The sequence below is a fragment of the Eschscholzia californica genome, unplaced genomic scaffold (genome assembly GCF_041429995.1).
Source record: "Eschscholzia californica isolate CP2 unplaced genomic scaffold, dmEscCali1.0.p SCAF_5, whole genome shotgun sequence".
NCBI classification, from domain to species: domain Eukaryota; kingdom Viridiplantae; phylum Streptophyta; class Magnoliopsida; order Ranunculales; family Papaveraceae; genus Eschscholzia; species Eschscholzia californica.
In genome coordinates this window covers 35,967,549-35,992,374 of record NW_028238472.1, presented here as the reverse complement: position 1 = coordinate 35,992,374, position 24,826 = coordinate 35,967,549, and the positions used below count along the sequence as shown (strand labels likewise).

The 24,826-nt window shown below is 38.6% G+C and overlaps 1 protein-coding gene across 7 annotated transcripts; it reads left to right on the top strand.

Moving 5' to 3' along the window:
* Window positions 1–295: 295 nt before the first annotated feature.
* LOC147538894 (golgin Putative 1) lies at window positions 296–23,423 on the top strand. 7 transcript variants are annotated; one of them, XR_015226430.1, is made up of 22 exons: window positions 339–675; window positions 9,871–9,945; window positions 10,115–10,164; window positions 10,272–11,045; window positions 11,146–11,208; window positions 12,317–12,394; window positions 12,495–12,698; window positions 16,045–16,101; window positions 16,215–16,289; window positions 16,371–16,442; window positions 16,640–16,702; window positions 16,820–16,918; window positions 17,709–17,786; window positions 18,011–18,079; window positions 19,464–19,511; window positions 19,619–19,714; window positions 19,812–19,884; window positions 21,768–21,813; window positions 21,911–22,009; window positions 22,794–22,838; window positions 22,920–23,010; window positions 23,192–23,423. XR_015226430.1 is itself a non-coding variant. In XM_086644833.1 (22 exons), exons 1-21 carry the CDS (start codon window positions 648–650, stop codon window positions 22,989–22,991), a joined length of 2,268 nt encoding a protein of 755 aa, XP_086500959.1. In that variant the 5' UTR covers window positions 339–647; the 3' UTR covers window positions 22,992–23,010; window positions 23,192–23,423. The 7 variants fall into 7 exon arrangements, 4 of the variants coding, with proteins under 4 accessions (XP_086500958.1, XP_086500959.1, XP_086500960.1 ...); XM_086644833.1 differs by having other exon boundaries at window positions 19,808–19,884; XR_015226432.1 differs by having other exon boundaries at window positions 380–675; window positions 9,857–9,945.
* The last annotated feature ends 1,403 nt before the right edge of the window (window positions 23,424–24,826 follow it).

Here is a 24,826-nt window from a genome sequence, read left to right as displayed (position 1 = left end):
GGGAGATAAAAAGAGAGGAAAAGAGAGAAAATAATAGGAAGAGAGAGAAAATGAGAGAGAACATAGATAATTTTATTATTTATTTTTTGTAATGTTTGAAGGTCGCTGGCCGGAAAATTGGTCGGCCGGCGACCTTCGCCGGTGAAGAGGATGAGATGGAAGAGAGAGAGGTGATTACTAGTTAACAGACATTTAACGGTAACTGAAAAAGGAGACCTTCTTGGTATTTTTGGTAAAGTAGATGGCTACGCGGGAAGCTGGTCATAAAGTAGGGGGCCTTCCGGGAAATAATTGCGTACCTTGACAGGCACTCCACATTACTCGTACAGGCGCCCTATCCCAAAAAATTTGATATGACCACAGTGCACAACGATCACCCGACGGAATTTAGTTTAAAGATCTGAACGGGACTTGTAGCCTAACAGTTTCTTTCCCCTCTCTACTTGTCACCATTTTTATTTTCTCTCTCTAAAGAATAAAAAGAAGAACGAGCTTTTGATTTTCAGAACTCAGTCTAACGATCTAAAACCTAAATATAAAGAAGAACTAGGAAGCTCTTTCGGATCGATTTGGCGGCAATGTTTTTTATTTCTCACCTCATTCAACAAATACACCATTAATTGTTTTTAGGGCACCGTTTCTTTCTAATGGCGTCTTGGCTTAAAGTTGCAGAAGGTATGGAACGTTAATCTCTTTATCTCTCTATTAATTAATTCAACATTTCAATCGATCCGATTACATTTCATATTATTTCTCTTTTTTTGAGGGAAATCCCCTTTGAAGTGTTTTCATTTGGTTAGTTTTTAAGATGAATTTGATCATTAGGATGTCACTTACTTTGATCCCGACTCAAAAGGGTAGGCAAGATGGTATTGAATTGTTGAATCATATCTAATTTAACTTAGAGATCTAGTGTATATTATTATGAAACAATCAATAACTATTTGGGATTTTTTGGTGTTGATAAATAATGTATAGACAGTCGTTGTAATGTAATAAACTAGCTTATTGTATGTATGAGGTCGTCGAGGTGGGCATCCTCCTCGAGATATAGTTATGTGATAATTGGAATCGACAGTCGAAAATTTTCTAATGTTGCACCCACTTACCCATATGACTAACTCCCATCATGTAAGAAGTTCTTGTATACCAATGTGGAAATGGAAATTGAACTTGTGCACATGTTATTGACACCCCTAGCGAGGTCATAGTCGATAGATGAAATAAGCACAAAGACGCTTAAAGATGGTCTCGCACCTAATCATAGGTTATGAGAATCACACATATAATTGAGAAGTTTAAGATGACAAAAACCATTTAGCCGACCAACGTTACCAAATATTCTCCATCACCTACATATCGCGTACCCGATTCACCGTACTCGATTTTCGTACCCTTTTTAAGTGGGTTCGCGATCTAGTACCCCACAATTAGTGCACCGGAATTTTTAGTCTTAATTAACCTAAGATCTTTGTAGAAAACTATAAATTCGACTAATTGGGTAGTTAAACTACAAATTTTTTTTAATTGGATTGTTAGATTGTAAGTTTGATGGAGAAATGATGTTTAAGAGTATGTGTATCTATTATAAATGCAACATAGAGAGTATTTGTTGTCTACGAAAATAGTCCAAAACGTACTGAAATCGAAAATGGCATACCGGAGAAGTATACCCTTAACATACCCGATACTCACATGGTAGCGTTCCGCGTAGCGATACCCGTACCACGTATCCGGTACCAGGTAACCTTGAGCAGAACCATATCTATCATGCTTCTGGCCATCCGGTTGGCTTCCGACGACTTTCCGGCAAACTCAAAACATTCCTTTAAACCCCAGGTTACCAGCCCCTCGCTACTGCCATTGCACGGAATTGGTTTTCCGGTATAGCGCCGGTTGGTAACTTTCAGGCGGTCGAAGGGGAAGGTTTTCTGTCCACCGGACTCTCGCCCAGGCCACCGGCAGTGGTAGTAAGGACGCAATGCATAACCTTAACGTTAAAATCGAGAACAAAAGACTTTTGATTTCGAGATTGAGGGGGGGTAGGATCAACTTAACCGAATTAGGTTATTTTAGGGAGTGGAGCATCAACCTACCGGAACAAGGAGTGGATCACCTGAGTAACTTTCTTAAGGACAGGGCGGCTGATAGAATCAAGAACATCATATCCAAAAAGATAAGCAGGTTCAAAGACGGGAGCAGTCTGTGGTTATGGGAAACTATGGCTAATGGTAGAGGGGAGTATATTTGGGCACATCGAATGGGGTGGGAGATAATAGAAAGAGATCAGTATGTATCCCCATGGGTATCAAGGCAGAGGGGTGGTTATCCATGGCCAAAACCTTGAAGGAGTTTCTACTCGTTAACAGTAACAGTAACCTCCCTCCAAAATATCTTCAGAGCCTAGGTATCTCAACTTCTAATAGATTCCAGATTCTAGATAAAGTTAGTGCTGTAAAGACGAATGGGAAATCGGATAAAGTTAAGAATCTGGATAGTATTAAGAATCTAGATAGTATTAAAAATCTGGATAGTATTTCTTGGGAAAAGGGTATAAGATCTCACAAGCAACCATGAGAAGGTAATACCCACGCTGGGTTTAAAGACTTTAATTCCCAACCACAACCGTTTAATGGCCCAATTCATGGAAAGGATAATAAAGTAGGAAAACCTACCTTTTCTGGCTATAAAAACCCCAAGTCAGTGGAGAAGCCGAACCATTATCCTCACCCTCCACCCCTAAAACACTCATCCTTTCCGTCCATCCCTTCCTCCTCTAACCCTAGTTCGGCGATGGCAGACATCTACAACATGAACTGGTCATCAACGATTATTCTAGAGAGAGAATCGTCATCAGACCACTGGCACTTGGTTGAAGCAGCAGTTAAAAGGATCATGGGAACAGATGCAGTGGAAGTTCTCCCTTATAAGAACGGAGCAGCTTTGGTAAAGACGCAAGCGCCGACGGACGGTTTGAGGGCGTTGGAGTTCCTAGAAGAAGACGTCACGGGCAAAAAGGTTTACATCAGAAAATGGAACCCTCATTGCAACTCTGTGATTATCACACCCTTGTTGATGGAAGTTAAGATGTATGGGATCCCGTTCCATCTATGGAACGATAGGACTTTCGCCAATCTTGTGGAGGATTTGGGGGAGATAGTGGAGATTAGTTATGACACATCGCATCTCTTGAACCTGAGATATGCATGTGTCTCAGTGGACGTGAAACCGAATGGCTCTATCACGGAAAGGAAGACTCTGATGGTTGAGGGAGAGTGCTATCATATTTGGATCACTACTGAGGTCATCGCGGAAAGAAGACAAAGTGTTCAGGTGCTTCACTCGCCGGAAAACAAGTCAGGTCAACCGGAGAAGATGAAGTCTCAATCAGGTGGTGCGCATCCCGAGGTACAGGCTGGAAACAGTAATGCTAGCAATTCCGAAGCAGACCTGCCTACTGATAAGGTGATGGAGGACCAGTCTACCCAAGGCATGGCTGATGTGACACCAAGTACGGATTCAAGGAAAAGCAAAGGAAAAGGCGTGGTAGGTAAGGAGATTAGCAGAGGAGATCACCAAAAAGCTGAACACCATGCCAGAGATGAAAGGAATCGAGATCAGGCCAGAGATGGTGAAGGCTTTGACTAAGATGGTGAATGATACAAACAAATGGGCCAAGTCGATTTCGTACAAGCGGGCCAGCAAACACCATGACTTTTCTAAAAAGAAGTTGTGGTCATTGGGTAGGGTCCCATCAGTTAAGAAAACAATCTCTAAGAGCTACAGGAAGTCCAGTACATCTAGGCCCACTACCAAGGAGCCCAATAAGCAGCAGGACGATCAAAGCCCAGAGGTATGTAGGAATAATGCAGGCGCAGACGAGGATGAGAGGATGGCCCAATTCATGCAGACAGGGAAAGAGTTAGGTTTCTCAGGCTCGGACGAGTATGAGAAGGTGGTCGAGATCATGAAGGCGGAAGGAGTTGGTCCTAAGAACAAGAGACAGAAGAAGGCTGGAGAGGAAGAAGAGGTGCTTAACACAACTCCTCTTGCCATCATGCGGCCAGAAGGGAGCAAAAAGCAGCAGTCAGGTGGAAGTAAAGAGTACAAATCAGGCTCGTCAGGTGAAGTGGGAATGGCTATCGCAATCCAGGAAGAGGAAGAAGAGGTAACAACTGTTCGTAAGAAGAGTAGTGAAGACAAGGTCAGCAGAGAACTGAAGAACTTGGTGTGGGGTTTGTCCGATCCACCATCGTCAATGAAGAAGTCTCGCTCGCTATGTTGTAAAAGGCGACGCTTAAGCGAGCTTAAGCGCCGGGTTGAGGGAAGGGGCGCTTTAATTTGAGGCGAGAAACCCAGGTTTCCCCTGGTGGCGCCTTCAGCCGCTTAGGCGAGCGCCTTTAGGCGCCCCAGGGGAAGCGAGAGGCGGCCCAAGTCGTTAGGGTAGTGCCCTCAGCTTCTTTTTTTTTTAGGGCTTTAGCCCAAATCGACAGCTTCCCCTAATCTGTTTCTCTCTCTAACCCTCACGGCCACCACCATGAACGACTCTTGAAGACGAATCTTCATCTTCTTCTCCTTCTTATTTCATCAATCTTCATCAATATCATCAGGTAAGTCGTTTATTCTAACCTGTTCATCTTCTCCCTCTTCTTGTTTCTATTTCAAGAACTTTTAAAATCTCTTTTTTTGTTGTTTTTTTATAATTTTCAGCAACTAATTTTTTTTTTTTTTTACTTACTCTTAATCTTTAGTCTTAACTAATGTTGTTTACTAGTTAGTAGTTACTAACTTACTAATACTATTAACTCTATTTCTTATTACTAACTTGAAAAATAAAATTACTTGTTTACCTAGTTGTTTACAACAATTTTCAGCAAATTTTTTTTGTTTTTTTACTTAAATCTTAACTTGTTTATTTAGTCTTAACTAATTTTACTTACTATTAACTTGAGAAAATAAAATTTAGTTGTTTACTTACTTGTTTACAACAATTTTCAGCAACTCTTTGTCTCTTTCATACTTTTTTTTGTTACTTCTTTGTATATTGTGCTAATATAGTGATGTGATTATGTGAAATTGTGAATTATATGGTTTGTGTGAAATTGTGAATTATATGGTTTATGTGAAATTGTGAATTATATGGTTTGTGTGAATTTGTGAATTATTTTGAATGCTTGGATGTTAAGCTTTATACCTTTAATTTTGACATTTGAGTGTTTATTTTGTTATTTTTATGTTAGGTACTTGGGTATGTATGTATTACTAAATATATATACTATTTGTTTGAGACAAACACCTCAGCTCGCCTAAGCTCGCTAAGGCGAGGCGATGGGTCTGTGCCTCGCCTCGCGCCCGTAACAACATAGCTCGCTCGGCACCTAACATGGGGGAAATGACATCTAAATGTCAGTAAACCTCCTCAGCTGGAACATTAGGGGTCTTGGTAACCCAGCAAAGAAGTTAGCTGTTAGGAAAGTTGTTAAATAGTTCAAAGTGTCTGTTTTGTGTGTCCAAGAAACTAAATGTATGGATTGTACGGAGGCAATTGTTAGGAGCGTTTGGGGGAATGGGGTCTGTGGATGGGATGCCATCCCAGCATTAGGGTCATCTGGGGGTATTTTGTGTGTATGGGACTCTAATATTTTGGAAGCTAAGGAAGTCTATAAATCTAGTTATTGTCTTTCGGTTTTATTCAAGAACAAGGGTGATGATTTTGAATGGGTATTCACAGGGGTCTATGGCCCCTGTAAGAAGAACCAGAGAAATGAGTTTTGGAAGGAACTGGATGCGGTGGCATTGAAGTGGCTGCGTCCTTGGTGCATTGGCGGCGACTTCAATGTTATTCGCTTCCTTCACGAGAAGAAAAATGGAAAAAAGATCACTTCGAGTATGAGAGATTTCGGGGAATGGGTGGACCGGAATAGCCTTATGGACCTTCCGAAACAGGGCATGGAATTCTCTTGGTCCAATAATCAAGTAAACCCGGTTCTTAATGTGTTAGACAGGTTCCTTATCAATTGTGGGTGGGAATGCAAGTATCCTAAAGTCGAGCAAATTATCCTACCGAGACCTGTTTCTGATCATGCTCCAATTCTTTTGCGCACGGATTTTGACTCTTCGAATCCTCCGCCCTTTCGGTTGGAAGAACGTTGGATGCGCGATTCAGAGTTTTTGGTTAATGTGGAGTTGTGGTGGAACGAGGCTCCCCTAGGGAACTCACCTAGCAACTCCTTTTGGAGGAAGCTGCACTATGTCAAGAACAAGCTCAAAGTCTGGTCTAGGGAGAAGTTTAGTAAGTTCCAAAGAGAGTTCTCTAAGTTGCAAGTCGAAATTCATACTTTAGACACGAAGGAGGAGGTTCACACCTTGTCTGAGGAAGAGTTCTTGGTCCGGAAGGAAATGAAGGTTAAGTTGAAGAAGCTAATGGGGCTCGAGGAAGTCAGCCTTAGGCAGAAATCGAGGGCTACGTGGCTAAAGGCGGGTGATAAAAACACGGCATATTTCCATAGGATTGTGAAGTGCAGAGCGCGTCAGAACAGAATTAGCATTATTATTCAAGAGAACGGGTCGATTACGTCGGAAGAGGATATTATGAAGGAAGCGATTAAGTATTTTAGTAACTTGTATTGCGAACCTAAGTTTTGGAGGTCGGGCATTGAGGAAATGAGCCTCCCTCGGTTATCCCAGGAGCAAGCTGGTTTCATTGAGGGTGACTTAACTGAAGAAGAGGTTCGCAAGGCTATTGCGGAGCTGGCAAAGGATAAGGCCCCAGGGCCGGATGGGTTCCCAATTTCTTTCTATAGCAGGTGTTGGGAGATTATTAAGGTCGCGCTAATGGAGGTAGTGAAGGAGTTCTCGGAGACGGCATCATTGGATTGGAGGCTAAACCAGACGTTTATTGTACTAATCCCTAAGAAACAGAATAGCTCTTCGTTTGCTGACTTCAGGCCTATAAGCTTAGTGGGAGGTATGTACAAAATACTCCCGAAGGTCTTAGCCTCGCGCCTAGCAACAGTTATGGATAAGCTTATTTCCCCGTTCCAAGGGGCGTTTGTTGGAGGTAGGCAGATTTTGGACGGCGTTATGATTGCAAATGAGTTGATTGATTCAAGAAGAAAAGAAGATAGAAGGGGGCTCATGATCAAAGCGGACCTAGAAAAAGCGTATGACCGGATTAACTGGGATTTCCTTTATCATATTTTGGAGAGAACGGGCTTTCGATACAAATGGCGTTCCTGGATTTATGCGTGTGTTTCTTCGGCTACCTTCTCGGTCCTGATTAATGGCAGACCATCTGTCGTATTCCAGAGTTTGAGAGGTATTAGGCAAGGAGACCCAATCTCCCCTCTCTTATTCCTTCTAGTCGGAGAGGTGCTAAGTCACTGTATGCAAGTAGCAGAAGAAAAGGAGTGGATTAAAGGGTTTCAAGTGGCAACGACTAGCAGGCGTATCAACCATCTCCAATTTGCGGACGACACTCTCTTCTTCCTCCATGAAAGTGTGGATCAGGTCAACAAACTTCGGGACATTCTAATCTGGTATGAGTTATGTTCAGGCTTGAAAGTAAACTTAAACAAATCCTATATTTATGAGGCGACTAAGGTGGGGGCAGACAACAGAAATCATGAACTTCTCAAAAGCTTCGGATGCCCGCTGGGTAGCCTCCCAACGACATATTTGGGACTGCCACTGGGGCATAGATACAAAGCTAAGGCTCTTTGGGACCCGGTTATAGAGAGAGTCAATAAGAAGCTTGCGGCCTGGAAGGGCCATGTCCTGTCCAGGGGAGGAAAGGTAACCCTTTTGAAATCAGTGGTACAAGCTCTTCCAACATACTACTTGTCTTTGTTCGCAATCCCTATGAGTGTGCTGAAGGAAATAGACAAAAAAATGTGTAATTTTTTGTGGAATGGCAAATCGGATCACAAACGTCTTCACTGGGTTGCTTGGAAATATGTAAGTTCCTCAAGGGCAAGTGGAGGTCTTGGGGTCAAGAAGCTGAAGACCATGAATCAAGCCCTCTTGACTAAGTGGCTATGGAGATTCGACCTAGAGACAGACAAGTTATGGAGAGAGATTATTGGGGATAAGTATGGGAGTAAGCCGGAACTTTGGGCTCGTAAGGTTAGGAATTCATCGTACGGGTGTGGAGTATGGAAAGGCATCCAAGGTCTCTTGAGCAAGTACCATAGCTTAACTAAGTGGGAGCTGGGTAACGGAGACAAGATTCACTTTTGGTCCGAAGTCTGGATAGGTACTAATCCACTCAAGGAACTATTCCCCCAGGTTTTTGCGATAGCTCGGGACAAGGAGGCGACAGTTAGACAGATGTTCAACGTGGAATCGAACTCTTGGACATTCAAACTAGAAGATCTTTGAATGACTGGGAGGTGCAACCCTATATGGACCTGTTGGCTTTGCTTCAGGAAGTTTCGTTGGGCAGCAGTAATGATAGTAGAGTGTGGAGGTTAGATGCGAAAGAGAAACTGTCGGTTAGGTACTGTTACCACCTTCTGGATTTAGGTGACCAAATCATGAATCCAACCCTCATTAAATCATTCAGGAGGCAGGCAATCCCTCCAAGAGTTAGATTTATGCTTTGGGCCACTATGCTAGAGAGGATTCCGACAGTGGATTTGTTGAGGCGCAGAGGACTCCAGATCACAAACCGGTGTATTCTTTGTAAAGCTGAGGAAGAGTCTAGTGATCATATTTTCATCCACTGTAAGGTCGCGAGTAATATTTGGTCATACTTTTTAACTTCCCTCAACATCAAGTGGTGCATGCCCGGATCGGTTCCTCAGTTGTTCGAGCAATGGGAAGGCATCTCGAAGCCTAAGAACAGAAAAGATATTTGGGACTTGATCCCGGCAGCGATAGTGTGGAGTATATGGAAGGACCCTAATAACAAGATTTTCAAAGAGGCTAATGATAATACGAGTTTAGATGCGGATGATATAAAAGCTGTAATCTTTGGGTGGGCTAGAGGCCTACCCAAGTATCTTAATTCTTCTTTCATAGATATAGTTTGTAACTGGGAGGCGTGGATGTCGCGAGAGATTCACTAGCTGCCTCCCCGATTGTATAGTTTCTTTTCCTTTATATATTAATTCAAAGTTTCAAAAAAAAAAAAAAAACGAGCATATTAAGGTATTGTTGCTAACTGACGGGGAGAAGGTGAGAATGAGATTGCTAGTTAAAGGTATAAAAGTTTGGATAATTCAACATGTAGTCATGTTGAAGCTGTATAAAACTTGAAATCACTGCATATATATCGAGAGAGAAAAAATAGGTGGATACGTACAGAGCATTCTATGATGCATTCTTTTCTCCTGAAGTCATGGGAAAGTTTGGGCTAAGAACCTCTCTCTCTCCAATATGGGCTTTGAATACTACTGCGAAATTGTGTTAGCAACGTTGTCTCCTTAGTTGAGATTGGTCGTTTGATTTTATTTGTTCTTTGAGATTCATAATGTAATAAATAAAATATTAATAATAATAAATAATAATAATAATAATATTATTATTATTATTAATAATAATAAAGGAATTAAATTTCAGAATATTTCTGTCTAAATGACCGAAAGTTCCACCGAAACTGAAATATAAGTAAGTTTCTCTTAAAAATGCCTCGTCAAGGAAATAAATTTCGAAATATTGATAAAAATAATAGGAAGATTAGGTAAAAATAAACTCTTACGGGAAAAATCCATGTTGCCTTGTTAGACTCCTTGTTCTTTGACATTTCATTTCGAATTTCATACCGCAAATTTAATTAGGTAAAAAATGTTTCTAATGTTGTTCTTTTTCAAGTGGTATGTCACCAAAAAAGATGATCTCAAAGCTCTTAATCTAGTGTTTTGGATTCAGATTTATTAGAAGTTGTAGATCGACGAGCAAAGCTGGTAGTCAGTGACTATGAACACCCTGACTCAAAATCACCAGGTATATATCTTAATGCTCCTTTAGATATGTTAACATCATTATGAGCATATTTAGTGTGTGGCAAGCTTCACTTCGCTTGTCAGGCAACCAATTTTTTATGTTATTAACTTTCAAGAATTTTTTTAACAAGACTAAATTGTCTATCTATGTTTCTTTGTCAACTTCTAAGCATCCAATGGACAAGACTTTCAACCCAGGATGACTAAATCGAAGGAGAAGGTTTTTTCTACATGTCTTTAATTTTAAATAGTACTTCGATATATTAATGATGGCATGAGTTGAACTATGTTTTGATCTCGCAAATTCGTGTATGCCACATTCTGCAGGCTGAGTTAAAGCTCCCAAGTAGTAGTAGTATGCAAGCAGCATTAGATAATACTAAACCTGATGCAGATTATGTTGTTCTGCCACCTAAACATGATGTGTCCTCTAGCAATTCGACAACCCAGACTAGCAAAGAGCTAACTTCGGATCCAAATAAAATAGCCACTATTTCCGGCAGTTCTTTATCTGAGACATTCTCAAGTGACGTGGATCCTTCTGATGGTTCTGGCGGGGTTGAAGTACCTGCTACTACTAATTATGTAAATCCGGCCAGTTCATCTATAAATGGTGTGATAACTATTGAAAACTCATTAGATGGAAATGTTGGACCCTCTGCAGTTTCAGTGGGCTCAGGGGTCGATACTGTTGATAAAGATCATCCTGCTGATGCTAATCAAGTCAGTGAGTTCGGAGCTGAAAATGTTTCTTTGAAAGATGACCAAGAAAAGTCTGAACCAGAAAGTGACCGAACACATAAAAGCATTGACACTGAACAAAAAGATGCGGAAGTAAAGGAGAAATCTCTTTCAGATTCAAAGAAGCAGCAGGAAAAGCCAAAAGATGCAGAGCTGAAAGAGAAACCTATTTCAGAACCAACAAAGCTTCAGAAAAAATCAAAAGATGCCGCGCTTGAGGAGCCATATATAGACTCAAAAGAGCAACTCGGGAAACAAAGAGAATCTGAGCTTAAGGAGCAATCTCTATCAGATCCAAAGCAGCAACAGGAGAATGGAAGGAGTTCTTCTCCTACCAGAGTACAGGATCAACTTGATGAGGTACCTTCTGTACTATACATTAAGCGTATCTCACTGGACATCATGTTACATGTTTAGTGATTCACTATAATCATTAACTAGTCCTTTAGTTGATTCACAGGCTCAAGGACTGCTCAAAGCTGCTGTTTCTACTGGTCAGTCAAAAGAGGCAAGGTTAGCTAGGGTGAGATATCTTTATCTTCGTCCTGTTTTATAGTATCTTGTAGATGGTGCATACAGCTTCATGTTTTTCGAATAGACATACACTATGTATGTCAGCTTAGATCTGACTCCTTCCAACAGTTTGTTAAATATCTAAATGTCTGAAAAGAGTTTTAGAAAAATGAAAGCTTGTACAATAACTGGGTAGCTTGGCAGGAAGTTGAGGAGGATTAAAGTAGATAAACACATCCAGCATATTACTTTGTGTCCCAAGGTTCCTCATGTTTCTTATGTCACTTGATTAATTTTTAGATGGCTTCTAGAATGTTTTAGAGAGGAACTTGTTTCTGTATGAAATGGTTCTGACAAGAAACATTAGAAGAGTAGAACTAATTTATTGTTGGTTCAAATTTTATATCGAACATGCAATGGCAAATAATCCTTTAACTAATGGTCAATGGTTGCCTTTAAAAAGGAGTACATACGGTCTGCTTGTTTTACATGAACTGCTTTTTTCAAGTTTAAATTGGTCATCTTCACTTTCACTCCTGTGTTGTAACCTTGATGTGGCCAAATTGGGTATGTCTGTGAATGTTAAATATAGTGTTCATGATTTGAAAGAAAACCTAAACTCTGGAACCCTCTTTAGGTCATAGTTATGCGATGTATCATATATGCCCTTAATTTTTACTCATAATTATCTCACATTTAGATCCTACGTTCTTACGTGACCCGAGATATTACCTATGTATATTTGTTGTCTAGCTCAATTACGTTGAAGTAGATAAAATGTCTAATTTCCTTTTGAATAAGTGAAGGGAATTAAGTTAATTTCACACTACTATGTGCAAAATGACTGATTTAGTTTCTCCACAGGACCACAAGTCTTGGACATAGCAAAACTCAGAAAACAGTATCAATATCTCATTGTTCTTTCCACGTTACTGCGTCTGGCAGCCGTGGCTTGATTTATTTAAATGATGACATGCTACTAGAAGTTATATGACCAGTGCTCAATATTTACCTGCTTGTTATCACCCTATCTTCTAGAAAAATGTTCTATGGACTTACTGTTACGTTAGAGCATTTCCTCATAGTGCTCCATAAACTTTTTCTCTATCAATCTACAGGTGTGTGCTGGGCTTTCAACGCGCCTTCAAGAATACAAATCCGAAAATAAACAGCTGGAGGAACTTCTCGTATCAGAGGTTTATTGGCATATTAACTTTTTGAATTGTAAATAATGTGAAGGTTCCTTGTGCTCATTTACTAAAAAAAGAAATTGTATTTTTTATCTGGGTGGAAAAGAGAGAAAGGAGCCAGTTCCATGAGGCTCGTATAAAGCAGCTTCAGCAAGAGTTGTCTACGTCTAAGATTGAAGTGTCAAGAGTTGAGTCAAGTCTGACTGATGCTCTGGCTGCAAAGAATTCAGAGATCGAGAACCTTATTAATTCTATGGATTCAGTCAAGAAACAGGCTGCCATTTCTGAAGGAAAGCTGGCTTCCCTTCAGGTACTCTTCTGAATAGCATACCTAGTGCCTTATTTTGAGTCTTAGAACTTATCCATTTGCATCTTTTGTCAAATTGAGGATTTAAACTAATATAGTGGAGCGCAAGAACTCTTGAAATAAGCTTACGAAGTTCAGAACAACTAGAAGTAATCTATAACAATTAAAAGGCAAGAAGTAAAGATAAAGGTAATGGCAACCAATAGAGATATTATCATTCTAAAGATGATGAAAACAGGAAAAGAAGAGCCCCTTTTATTATAGGGGTCAGCCAGCCGTGTGAGCGTCGGAGTTTCTATTATACTAGAATATTTCTTTCTAAATTCTTATAAACTCCAATTTCCTAATTTTGGTGAACTTGCTGCCTATCTGCAATTAAGTGAACATCCAAATCTTGGTTGCTAAATGCCTAAATATAACAAGTTACTAAAAGAGGTTAGAGCACCCATAGTGGGTTCCTTGTAGCCCACAACCACAATTACATCACCCTCATATGCGGAAGGTTCATCAAAAACCAATTTTTGGATGGCATTCGACCATGCAGCTCCACGAGAAATGGGGACAAAGTTGATATTTTAATCCTCCAGACGAAGTCCTATGTATAAGCCTACCACAGTATTAGTTTTGAATTGCCTGATTAATCCAAGCAGTTTGTAGTGGACAAGGGCTTCAGTGTTCAACCCAAGTGCTTCACTAGAGAGGAAGAAATGTAATTCTCCACAGAACTGTTAGAATAAGATTTTGTTGCAAAGACACAAAAGTTCTGTCTGACTAAGATCTGAAACTCTTTTAATCAATATATATATATATATATATATATTTGGAACCAATGATGTCAAAATCGCGCGATTTCCGATTCAGATCGTACCCATTTCGATTTAAATGGCACTGTAGATCGCAATCTACACTAAACCGGACGATTTTTATGCAAAATCGTTTTTTGAATCATGAATCGTGGGATTCAACCTGAATCCCATGATTCAGATAACTTGAAGAAAAGAATAGATGAAGAGGGTTTCAAGGGTTCTTCAAAAGTTTTCTGAACTTGTCGAAGAAGGAAATGTAAAAGTCTTGCTTCGCTGCCGTAATTCTTCATGTTCTACAGTTCTACTGCCTTGCTAATCTCTTCCTCTCTGGTTTCTTCTTCTTCTTCTTCTTCTCTGTCGTCTTCTTTCAAGGTTTTTAGAGAGAGAGAAAGTAATTTCTGGTTTAATCTCTCTCTCTCTCTAAAACTTTTCCTAAACTAGTTCAATGTACAGCTCACGGGTTAGAGAAAGAAAGCTCTCTCTCTCTCTCTCTCTCTCTCTCTCTCTCTCCAAAACTTTCTTTGAAGTCTTATCAATACAGCTCACATTTTTTTTTGGAAATAAAGAATTGGCATTTTGAAATGACTTTCCATTTGTTAGTATGAAACTATTATGTTTAAGCCCAAAGTGAATAAGAGAACGATATATTGGGTGCAATTAGTTGTATTCTAACTCATAAATCTTAATTAATTAAATATATTTTTTAATACAAAATGAATACCTAACCTAATAGATCATTTGAAAAATAAATTAGATAATATAATATACATAAGAAATATAGACACCTGATAAAATTTAAATCTTACGATTTACGATACGATTTGCGATTTGACAACATTGTTTGGAATTGTGACAATGGTTTCACCTCATCTGGGTCAGTCAATATATGAGGCAAATCTTTTTCATTATCACGCTCTTGAATCTTGATATTTATCATCTCTAGTTGTCAAAGTCTAACTTTTATTTTGCTGAAGATACTTATTAGAGACATATCCTTGTTCTCCACATTGATAGCACTTGTTTGTAGAAGATCTAGCCATCTAGGATAATCTAGGGTTGGGAAAACGGTTCGGAAACCCGCGATCCGGCCCTAACTGCCCGATCTGCAAAGGTTTGGAGACCATAAAAAAGCCCGAGGCGGGCTCAACCGGCCCGTTAAGACGGGCTTTAGCGGTTGGGACACGGGCAGGGCCCTTTGCCCAACGTCCGGCCCAATAAACCCGCTCGATAAGCCCGTATATTGTGAGCCCGACATCCGCCCGAAATATTTGCTTGGCCTGTTAGCCATTTTACCCAACTTATTGTTCCAACCCTTCTTAACTTAGGCTAGGGAAAGCCAACAACCCTTGGTTGAAGTGGTAAGAGGTATAATCTTCCACCTTAGAGGTCAAGGGTTCGAGGAACACGCTGAACAATTCAAAAAAAAAAACTTAGGCTAGGGAAACAAGTCCATGTATAATTAAACTAGTCACATGACTTAAGAGATGAAAGAAGTGGAGTTTGATTTATATATTCACAACATAATGTGAACTCTTCTTTAGGTGTTAAATGTAGGACTTTTATTTAAGGGAGGGAAGGATAGCATCACACAAGAAGAATAGTTCTTCTTTCTTTAATCCCACATCAGTGGGACTAAAGAGAAAGAAGTTGGTTAAGGATTATTTATATCCTCCTTACCCCAACCCATCATGCATTCTTTCTTTAGTCCCACATCATTTGGACAAAAGAGAAAGAAGTTGAGGAAGGATTATATATACCCCTTACCGTGATCCATCATGCATTCTTTCTTTAGTCTCACATCATTGGGACAAAAGAGAAAGAAATTGGGGAAGGATTATTTATATCCTCCTTACCCTAACCCATCATGCATTCTTTCTTTACATCATTGGGACAAAAGGGAAAGAAGTTCGGGAAGGATTGTTTATATCCTTCTTCCCAAGTTGGCAAGCGTCCCTAGCGGCTCACTCTCCCCCACTCCCGAAAAATTTAAGCTATTAAACTAGTGAGGCGGCGTCCGCCAAAGCCCGAGTGGGCTCGCGGAGTCGCAGGCAGAATCGGGCCGTGGTCACTCTAATTGTCAAAATGATCCGGTCCAAGTGCGCACTATACCCTAACAGACCACCACGCTTTGAGCCCGATCCCTGAGAGTCCGGAAAAAAGCCTGTGGGCGCTCATGCCCCACCGATTCCACCCCTAGGATAATCATTATGTACTCCCTTTTGTTGGTCCGTCTTAAAATTATTTAATCCGTTTACCTTGTTTACATCATAGATATTGTTCACCTAAATCTTGAAATTGCTTAACTACTGTTAAATATTAATAAGAAACTAAATGTCCAACTGATGTCAAACGACATACTCTAAGGGCACTTCCTTATTTTATTTATCTAAGTTTAGACCTCCACTGAGGCTTTAGCTAACATGTTTACATCGCCAAGACTAATCGAGACTCGGTATAATTCTCTATCCACAGGCTATTACCACAAGGTTTGACTTTAATTACAACTTTGTTACCTGTATAACAGTTCCTGTGTTGTTAACCAGGCTAATATGGAGTCTATTATGAGAAATCGGGAACTGACGGAGACAAGGATGATGCAGGTATCTTTCTCAAGTTACTCAGACAAATTTTCTCTTATTTGTAGTCGGCTCTTTGTATTTGTTTTCTCCATATCACGAAGTTCTTTGATTGGTTGCTGTGTCTTCACTGTTAGGCTCTACGAGAAGAGCTGGCATCTGCAGAACGTAGGGCAGAAGAAGAACGCGTGGCGCACAATGCTACCAAAATGGTTAATCTTTGTCTTGCCTGAAACTGTGTTAGCTGTTTGTATTTATTTTCCCTGATCTGGGACTTTTTTTTAAATGAGCAGGCAGCTATGGAGAGGGAAGTAGAATTAGAACATCGAGCTCTTGATGCTTCAACAGCACTTGCTAGAACCCAGGTATCTGGTATTTTGTTCCAATTACTTGGTAACCTTCTCCAAGTTGAGAAAAACTAAGATAATAGAATAAAAAAAAAATTACCCATTTAAAAGGGATGAAGTAATGAGAAGGAAGATTATTTGTCATCCACAGTTAGGTTTCTTAATAAGATATATAGATGCCTATATTTCTTGATTGACAAAAGTATGCTACTCAGAGAACAGCTGATGAAAGGGCATCGAGGGCAGCAGATCTGGAGCAAAAGTTGGCAGTGTTTGAGGTAGACATGATCTTTCTTTACATCTTTCCGTCACCGTTCTTTATTTTCCTTTTTTGGTTCTTTATGTCAATGTTCTATCTCGAGTATTCAGTGTAATCACCAACCACATGTTATCAGGCTGAATGTGCATCCTTAACTCAAGAGCTGCAAGATATGGAAACTCGTGTCCGCCTTGGACAAAAGAGGTCTCCTGATGAAGCAAATCAAGCACTTCAGGTAGATACTAGTTTAAGTTTTGTATATATAGCGTTATAGCTATATAATATTTATTTTCATTATGCTAGGACTTTATTAAGGTTAATGAAATAGTGTTATTGGTATTGCTAAGCACGTTCTTTATGCCAACCCTCTTCATCAAAACCAATGATATCTTGAAATCACACTTAAGCAGACTCCAATTTTTCATTTGATCCAAGATGAAACTTAGATAAAGTAACGCTGGTTAGACCATGATTTAAAGTAAGATCTATATTTAAAATCTAGAAAGCATCAGTAGAAGGCATGAAAGAGATAAATAATGTACAGCAATAAAGAGAAATAACTTTGGCAACTGTTATATTTCATCAAGCAGAAAATATCCTTAACAAGCAAAATCTTTACTTATAGTCTTAACTCTTAACATTGACTAGTGAGTATAACTTGGGAATGGTAAGAGTTCTAAATTGCTAAATGGATTAAACTTCATTCTAAAACAACCTTATCTTCAACATTTAGCAACTGAATAAGGGGAAGACTTTCTACCAACATAAAATACATATAAACTTAGAGCCCATAAATCCTAACAGCTTCTTATCTACTATAGTTACTATATCACCCAATACACCATAATGCTATGCCCTGCTGCCGGTATAGCTTTCTTCACTGCCCCTGCGGGGCCCAAGGATTTTCCCACATCATTGGAGTTGAAGTCAATGTTTTGTTTTATATATTACATATATCAGACTATCAAAGTCATTTTACCCCCTCTAAGGAAAAATGTTATTTATTAGAAAGTTTATACATGTAGATGCAGGCCTGGCAGGAAGAAGTGGAACGTGCACGCCAAGCTCAAAGAGATGCAGAAAGCAAGCTATCTTCTTTGGAGGCAAGTTTTTTCTAGCTTGAACTTTATTGGTCTGGTTGAGAATCATTTGTTTAAATATTTTACTTGGATAAGTTGGATGAGAGAAATTAGCACTTTAGTACTTTTAGAAGTAAACCCGTTCATGTTCTTTGTTTCTAGGTTATTACTATTAGAGAGTCAAATAGATACATACATGTCATTTCAATGTTTTTTTTCGTTATGTGAATTCAATGAAATGTTTTCAGGCTGAAGTCCAAAAGATGAGAGTGGAAATGGCTGGCATGAAAAGGGATGCTGAACATTATTCACGGCAGGTTAATGCCCCCTTATTTTATTTGTCTATCTCATATGCTCAGGCTCAGCTTGGCAACTCTTGAACTTTTTGGAGCATCTGTCAACGAAAAACACTTTCTGCACTGTTTTTAATTTTTAAAATTTTTAATATTTACCCTGGTCAACTCCCTGACACAGGTATGAATTAGTTTACAAAAGTTACCCTTTGCTAGTTTGCTATATGGTGAGTGTATCCCCAAATGTACCACCTTCAAGCAGTAACTCATCAAGCAAACCATTATTTACAGATTTACTGGTAATGACCTTCTGTAACCTAGGTCTCACCTTTTTCAACCTCAGTTCCACCATCCTTTGGGTATACAGTGTCGCTCCTGAACATTGGTTACCCATATATGTACTATTAATTGTTGATTGCAATCTGTTAGGAGTAAAGAACCATGTGTATCTACTGAAATGTTATGTTTACAAGGAGGAAATAAAGAGGAAACAATTTAATCTTTACGAAAAGCTAATTCTGAAGAGCACACCTAAGCACATGCCCAGACATGCGAGATGTCCATCTCGTTACGGCTCATTTAGCTGTAGATCATAACTTCAATAAAAGAAGTAGATTGTTTCCGCTCTATGTTTGGAGTAGAGCAAGACTGACCAAGGTACATAACAATGTGATAAAAACTTTGAGCCGTCAAAGATTAGTTAGCATTGACGATCTACTTATATGATCAGCTTATGGGACATAATTGATTCAAATGAAGAATCTAATCAGAAATTCAAAATAGTGATCATTTAATCCTCCGCAAGAAACTTTTGAGCAATGGGAGAACATCAAACTTTCTAAGCAGGGAAGGCAGATATGGAGTATTATTTCTTAAGCCCTGGTTTGGGGGTGGGGGATAATGCGATCTTCAAAGGGCAAGTCAAGGCTGAGAAGATCATAGAAGATATTTAAACATATCTTTATTGCTGGAGCAGGCTGACAAGTGGGTCAAATTGAAGTCCTTAGATTCTTTTTATCGTGGGATGCTCTTATAGTAACAATGTAGCTTTTGTTTTTTGGCCAGCAGAAGCCTAATCTGTTTGAGTCCCTTGGTTACTAGCTTTAGGACGTAGATTTTCCCCATCTCTTTATTATTAATTAGAATTATTTAAAAATGTCCTACACGAGAAAATAAAAGACAATAAATACTTGAAGTTAGAACTTCCAATCCTCTGTGAAAGGGATTTTGGTCAAACATTCAAATCATTTCCTCTGTTTTATTGTACCAATAAAACCAGTATATCCTAGGGTCTGTCTGGACTTCTCTGCTTAAACATACTTTTTCTTTGAATTCCATATTTTCTATTCTACGTACATAATCTGTAGTAAATGCTTCATACATTTCTACCTACTGCGATCTTTAACAGGAGCATATGGAATTAGAAAAGCGATACCGTGAGTTAACAGATTTATTGGTACGTCCGACTTCAGGCTTCAGAATACTTAGAACTCGTCCAAGTACGATTTAGTAAGGTAACAACTTGAAATCAATTCCATTGAAAACTGCTATCATTTCTTTCAGTACTACAAGCAAACACAATTAGAAACTATGGCTAGTGAAAAAGCTGCAGCAGAGTTTCAATTGGAGAAAGAAGCAAAGCGTCTTCAAGAAGCGCAAGTATGTATTTCAATGTATTTATGTATTCTTCTTTCATGTACATTTGGCATCTTTTCTTCTTCAAGTTATACAAGTTACTGCTTTACCGTGCAGGTAGAAGCAGAAAAAAGTCGAGTGTCTCGTCGGGCGTCATCATCTTGGGAAGAAGATACTGATATCAAAACTCTCGAGTATGTTATTTATCTCTGTTTATCTAGTATAAGCGTTTTAGTACGTCTGTCTTAGTGTTTTCATTGTTCCATCTCTCAGAACAATTGAATCTGCACAGACTTTGCACTCTCCCTGCCCATTAAAGTTTCTCCAAGTTTCTTGTGACACCCTTAGTTGTTCTGGATCCATTACAGTCCATTCTGTACTGTAGCACTGTACGCAAAACTGCAAAAGTTCCTATAGTCGTCAACCTGTAGAAATATGGAAAATCCTTTTAACATGGGCACCTGAAGTACCAATATCAGTATCTGACATCTTAATATACAAATAAGAGAAGGTGGCTGTATCAGTATTTAGGTTTTCTTAGATTATTTTAAATATATACTTCTGAGTCGGCCTTTATAAAATTGTAAATAAATAACATTAACCTAAGGGAGTAAATGGTAGACTAACGGATCGATTATATCCATGTTACAATATTCTTATATTTGATATCCGATATCTGACTGAATAAACTAGTAACAGTAGATTTTCTTTACTATTTTAAATAAATGTAGGCCCCCCAAGTGTCTGGTTGAAATAACACAGGGCCGTGGCTGAGAATTTGGGGGCCCTGTGCCAAATTTGAAACAGACTTTTCGTATAATAAAAAATTACAAGTAGAAGTTAAAGAGCGTACAAGATAATTTAACATTATATGAAAATTATAGATGAATCCAAATATATTTCAAAAGAAGTAGTTGCAGTAAAAAAAATTCAAAAATTCTTTTACTGTTAGATTATTATATGTTAGATTACACGTTTAAAAATCTAGTTTGTTATATGTTAGATTATACGTTTATAATATGTTAGATTATACGCTCAAAACTTCCAAATATATGAAATCTAGTTTAAAAATCCACAATTACTTGTGAACAAATTAAAAAGAAATTTGTTTATTATATGTTAGATTATACGTTTATAACTACAAATAACACAATACAATTTCATATACTTATGGATTGTTTGCATTTTAATATAATATCATATAGAATATTTTGTTTACAAGTTATTAAATAAGAGAGGCCAAAAACAATCTATTCACAAAAAAGGTGTAATGGAGCAGAAATTAGGAATCAATTAACAATTGCACTCTAGCTAGGCATAGAAAAGAATAGGAAAATTTGGAGATCACGGGACTTGAACCTGAGTTACAAACATGAAACTTAGGATGGCTTTCCAATTGAGCAAAGATGCTAAACGTGTTAATAAGCTAGCTTCTCTCTATATTACAAGCCTCTAAGAGAAATGGGCCCTAATAGTGGGGGCCTAGTGCGGCTGCCCTGCCCGCACTGGGCCTTCCATGGGCCTGAAATAACACCTCATTTTTCAAAAGCAACAACTTTTTCTCTGTTTAAGAAGCAGCACAGAAGCTACTTCTGAAAAAGCAGAAAGTACTTGACACGATTTCCCGACACTGAACTTGCCCTTATTATCATAAGTTTACTACCAGTCTCAGAGTGACTATTTCTTTGGGAGGAAGACTCTTCACTTTTGCTTCCTTACAAACTTAAGAGTCCCTAAGAAACCAGGAAACTTAGGTAAGAGTAGCCTGGTTCCACCTAGAGTGCCAATGCCCCATGCCCTGCATGGAGGCTTGACATGTGCCAGGGCTTACTTTGGCCGGCGCATCTTGATTCTCGTGAAACACAAGCTGTGGCTCCATTGTTAATGGATCTCTATCGCTGGTCGTGCCATCCTAGGCATTAGCGAATCAAATGATACCCTGATGCCTCGTCTCTTAAATGAAACATAAACTACCTTCAGTTACTGGAGAACATTTTCACTACAAATTCTCGTCTTTTTTTGAGTTTTGACAAGTAAAAAAACCAGAATCTCATTTGTTCTCATTAACCAACTGCAGGACTCTACCTTTATATCATCGACATATGGCTGGCGCAAGCTTACAGGTAAAATAGCTCCCAGTTTTGTACCTAATCAAATCATCCTCTTCTTTAACCCTTAACATTTTTTCCTTCATTTATGTTGAATACTTCCTTTGTACAGCTGCAAAGGGCAGCAAAGCTTTTAGACTCGGGAGCTGTTAGAGCCACTCGATTTCTCTGGCGGTATCCAGTTGCTAGAGTACTCCTACTCTTCTACCTGGTGAGAATACATGGTTTCCAAATTTCATATTAGAGTTCAGGAAAACATTTCATTGAAAAGACTATCCTTTATTCCTATGACATAATATCACTTTCAAAAAATAAAAAAATTGTACTATTTTTACTGTTAAGTACTGTTTTATCCTATGTAATTTAGGCTATAAATAATGTAATAATTTGTCGGGCTTTAGGCCTCTTTCATTCTCGGTTTAAATTAGGCGGTTATCGTGCTTATTACATCTCCATGATGCATCAATGCCTTGTAACGACTGACGTAGATCGTAGTCGAATTCTCAAAAAAAAAAAGTACTGTTTTATTTTACAGTTGTGTTATTATTACTGGTTAATTACCTTTTCTTGATTTTTTTATTAATTGTATCCCGTTTAAGCAAAAAAAACTATTGTTGGAGCAATAAGTTTATAAAAAAAAAACTATTGTTGGAGCAATAAGTTTATAACTGCCTGGACAAAGACACATAATCCCAGTGGTGTCAAATGGGTCGGGTGGCCCAAGCCCATGTGTGTCTAGAGCGCGGGCATGCTCGATGGGCCGGTCTGTTTAATGGCCTATCGAGACCGATTACATTATAATTTGTTCCATTGGTCGGTGCAGCCTGTGTATATAGGCGGTTTGGCCTGACCCACGGGCCGACTTTGGACGTGGTGGGTGTCTTCGCCTGGCCTAAACCTTGTTTCAGAAACAAGGCAAATGTGTGTACATGGTTTTTTTTTTGCATAAGCGTGTACATGGCTTTAAAGCACCTTTATTGATTTTTTGAGTGCAGGTATTTGTACATCTCTTCTTGATGTATCTGCTACATCGCCTTCAGGTATGGAATCACACTATACTCTATATACTATGTTATTCTATTATGCTGGAAGGATCTAATGATGGTTTTCTGGAACATTAGGAACAAGCCGACAATTTTTCAGCTGATGAAGTGGCAGCTTCCATGGGACTATCCAGACCAGCTTTGCCATGAGAGATAAATTATCATTACAGTAAGTTTGCTTCTGGGTTTTACCTGGTCCAACATTTTGTTAGTATACTAAGTTGTTCGTCATGTGAAAACTATCAAAACAAAAGCAAGATAAGGGGAACTAAATGAACTTCGATATTCATTTGTTGCTTTTAAGGAACATGTTTATTATATGGTTCGTGATATCGGGCTGAATCTGGCAGGTACTGTTATGTATTATAGGGCACATAGCCTGTCAGAACCAGATAGTTTTCTCAGGCAGGGTGTGTTTTCTTACTTCGGTTAAATTCTATTCCAAACAATTTTTATTTCTTATACAACTCATTTCATTCATAGTGGATCTACAATGTGAAAGGGTGTAGATTCTTAATCATTCTGTAAAACAAAGAATAAAACTTCTACATAAATTTGATACATCACTTATATTATGACGAACTAAATTGTACTGAGATTTCAATTTCTTGGGCGACAAGCAGGCCGAGAGGAGAGACAATTATGCATTTTACCTTTTGTATTTGACAAACCTATTAACGGCAAGGAAAAACCCCTGATCATCATGCATTAGCCAAAATATTATTTTTCTCTTAATAGGTTTATCAAATACAAAGGGTAAATGTATATTTTTTTAGTTTTTGCAAAAAGACAAATTAAAAAAAAAAAATGCATTAGTCTAAATGTTTTTGGTAAAAACAAAACAAAAATGCGTAAATATATTTTTCTTTACAAGACAAATAAAAAAATGCTTTAGCCAAAATATTAGTCTCAGTGTTTGTCAAATACAAAAGCCAAAATGTGAAACATTTTTGCAAGATAATTTTTTTAGCCAAAAAGAATTTGTTCCGAAATTTATAAAAATGTTGATATCGAACTAAAATTTGTTCGCAAGTTTTCAAAAATATTTCTTTACGTTGATTTCGTGAGTAAAATTGTACTCTCACAAAATGTTGTTTTTTCAAATATTATCCGGAGTTGAGTCAAGTTTCCTTTTTTTTTTTGATGAGGGAACATTGCATTAAACCAACAAGAGTATTACAAGCCCACCAACTAAAGTAAATGCAAAATAAAAGACGGTACAGAATTCCATTCTTTCCTATCTACATTCTTTCTTCCCCATTTCGCAATCGCATCAGCTGGAGCATTGCCTTCCCTAGAAATATAGGTGAACATGGTTCTTTCGAAATTGTTAATGAGTGATTTGATCTGCTGTAATATCTTTAAAGATTGCCAATGTAAACCGATACAAGTTTCCTATTATATCCCAACTTTTGGATTTTTAAAGAGTTAATTCCTATATGGCCCCCTACTTTGTGACCAGCTTCCTTTATGGCCTCTTTTTTTTCGTAAATTCAAATATGGCCCCCTATTTTTAGGTAAATGTCATTATTACCCTTCTTAATTCTAAATTTAAAACATTAAAAAAAATTATTTCCACCTCACCCCTCTCCACCTCATGTCTCCCTACACCTCACCCTTCTCTCTCTCTCTCTCCAATTCACCTCTCTCTCTCTCCAACTCACCTCATCTCTCCCTACACCTCACCCTCTCTCTCCAACTCACCCCTTTCTTCTCCGGCAAGGTGGCCGGCCGGAAAATTTTCCGACCGGCCACCTTCTAAGCTAAAAAAAATAATAATAATTCTCTCTCCTCTCTCTCTCTAAAATTTTTTTTTTAAATCTCTCCACTCTCTCTCTCTATCTAAAACTCCGGCGAAGGGGGTTTCCCTTCGCCGGAGTTTTAGATAGAGAGAGGAGAGATTTTTTTTTTTTTTTTAAATTTAGAGAGAGAGGAGAGATTTTTTTTTTTTTAAAAATTTAGAGAGAGAGGAGAGAGAATTTTTT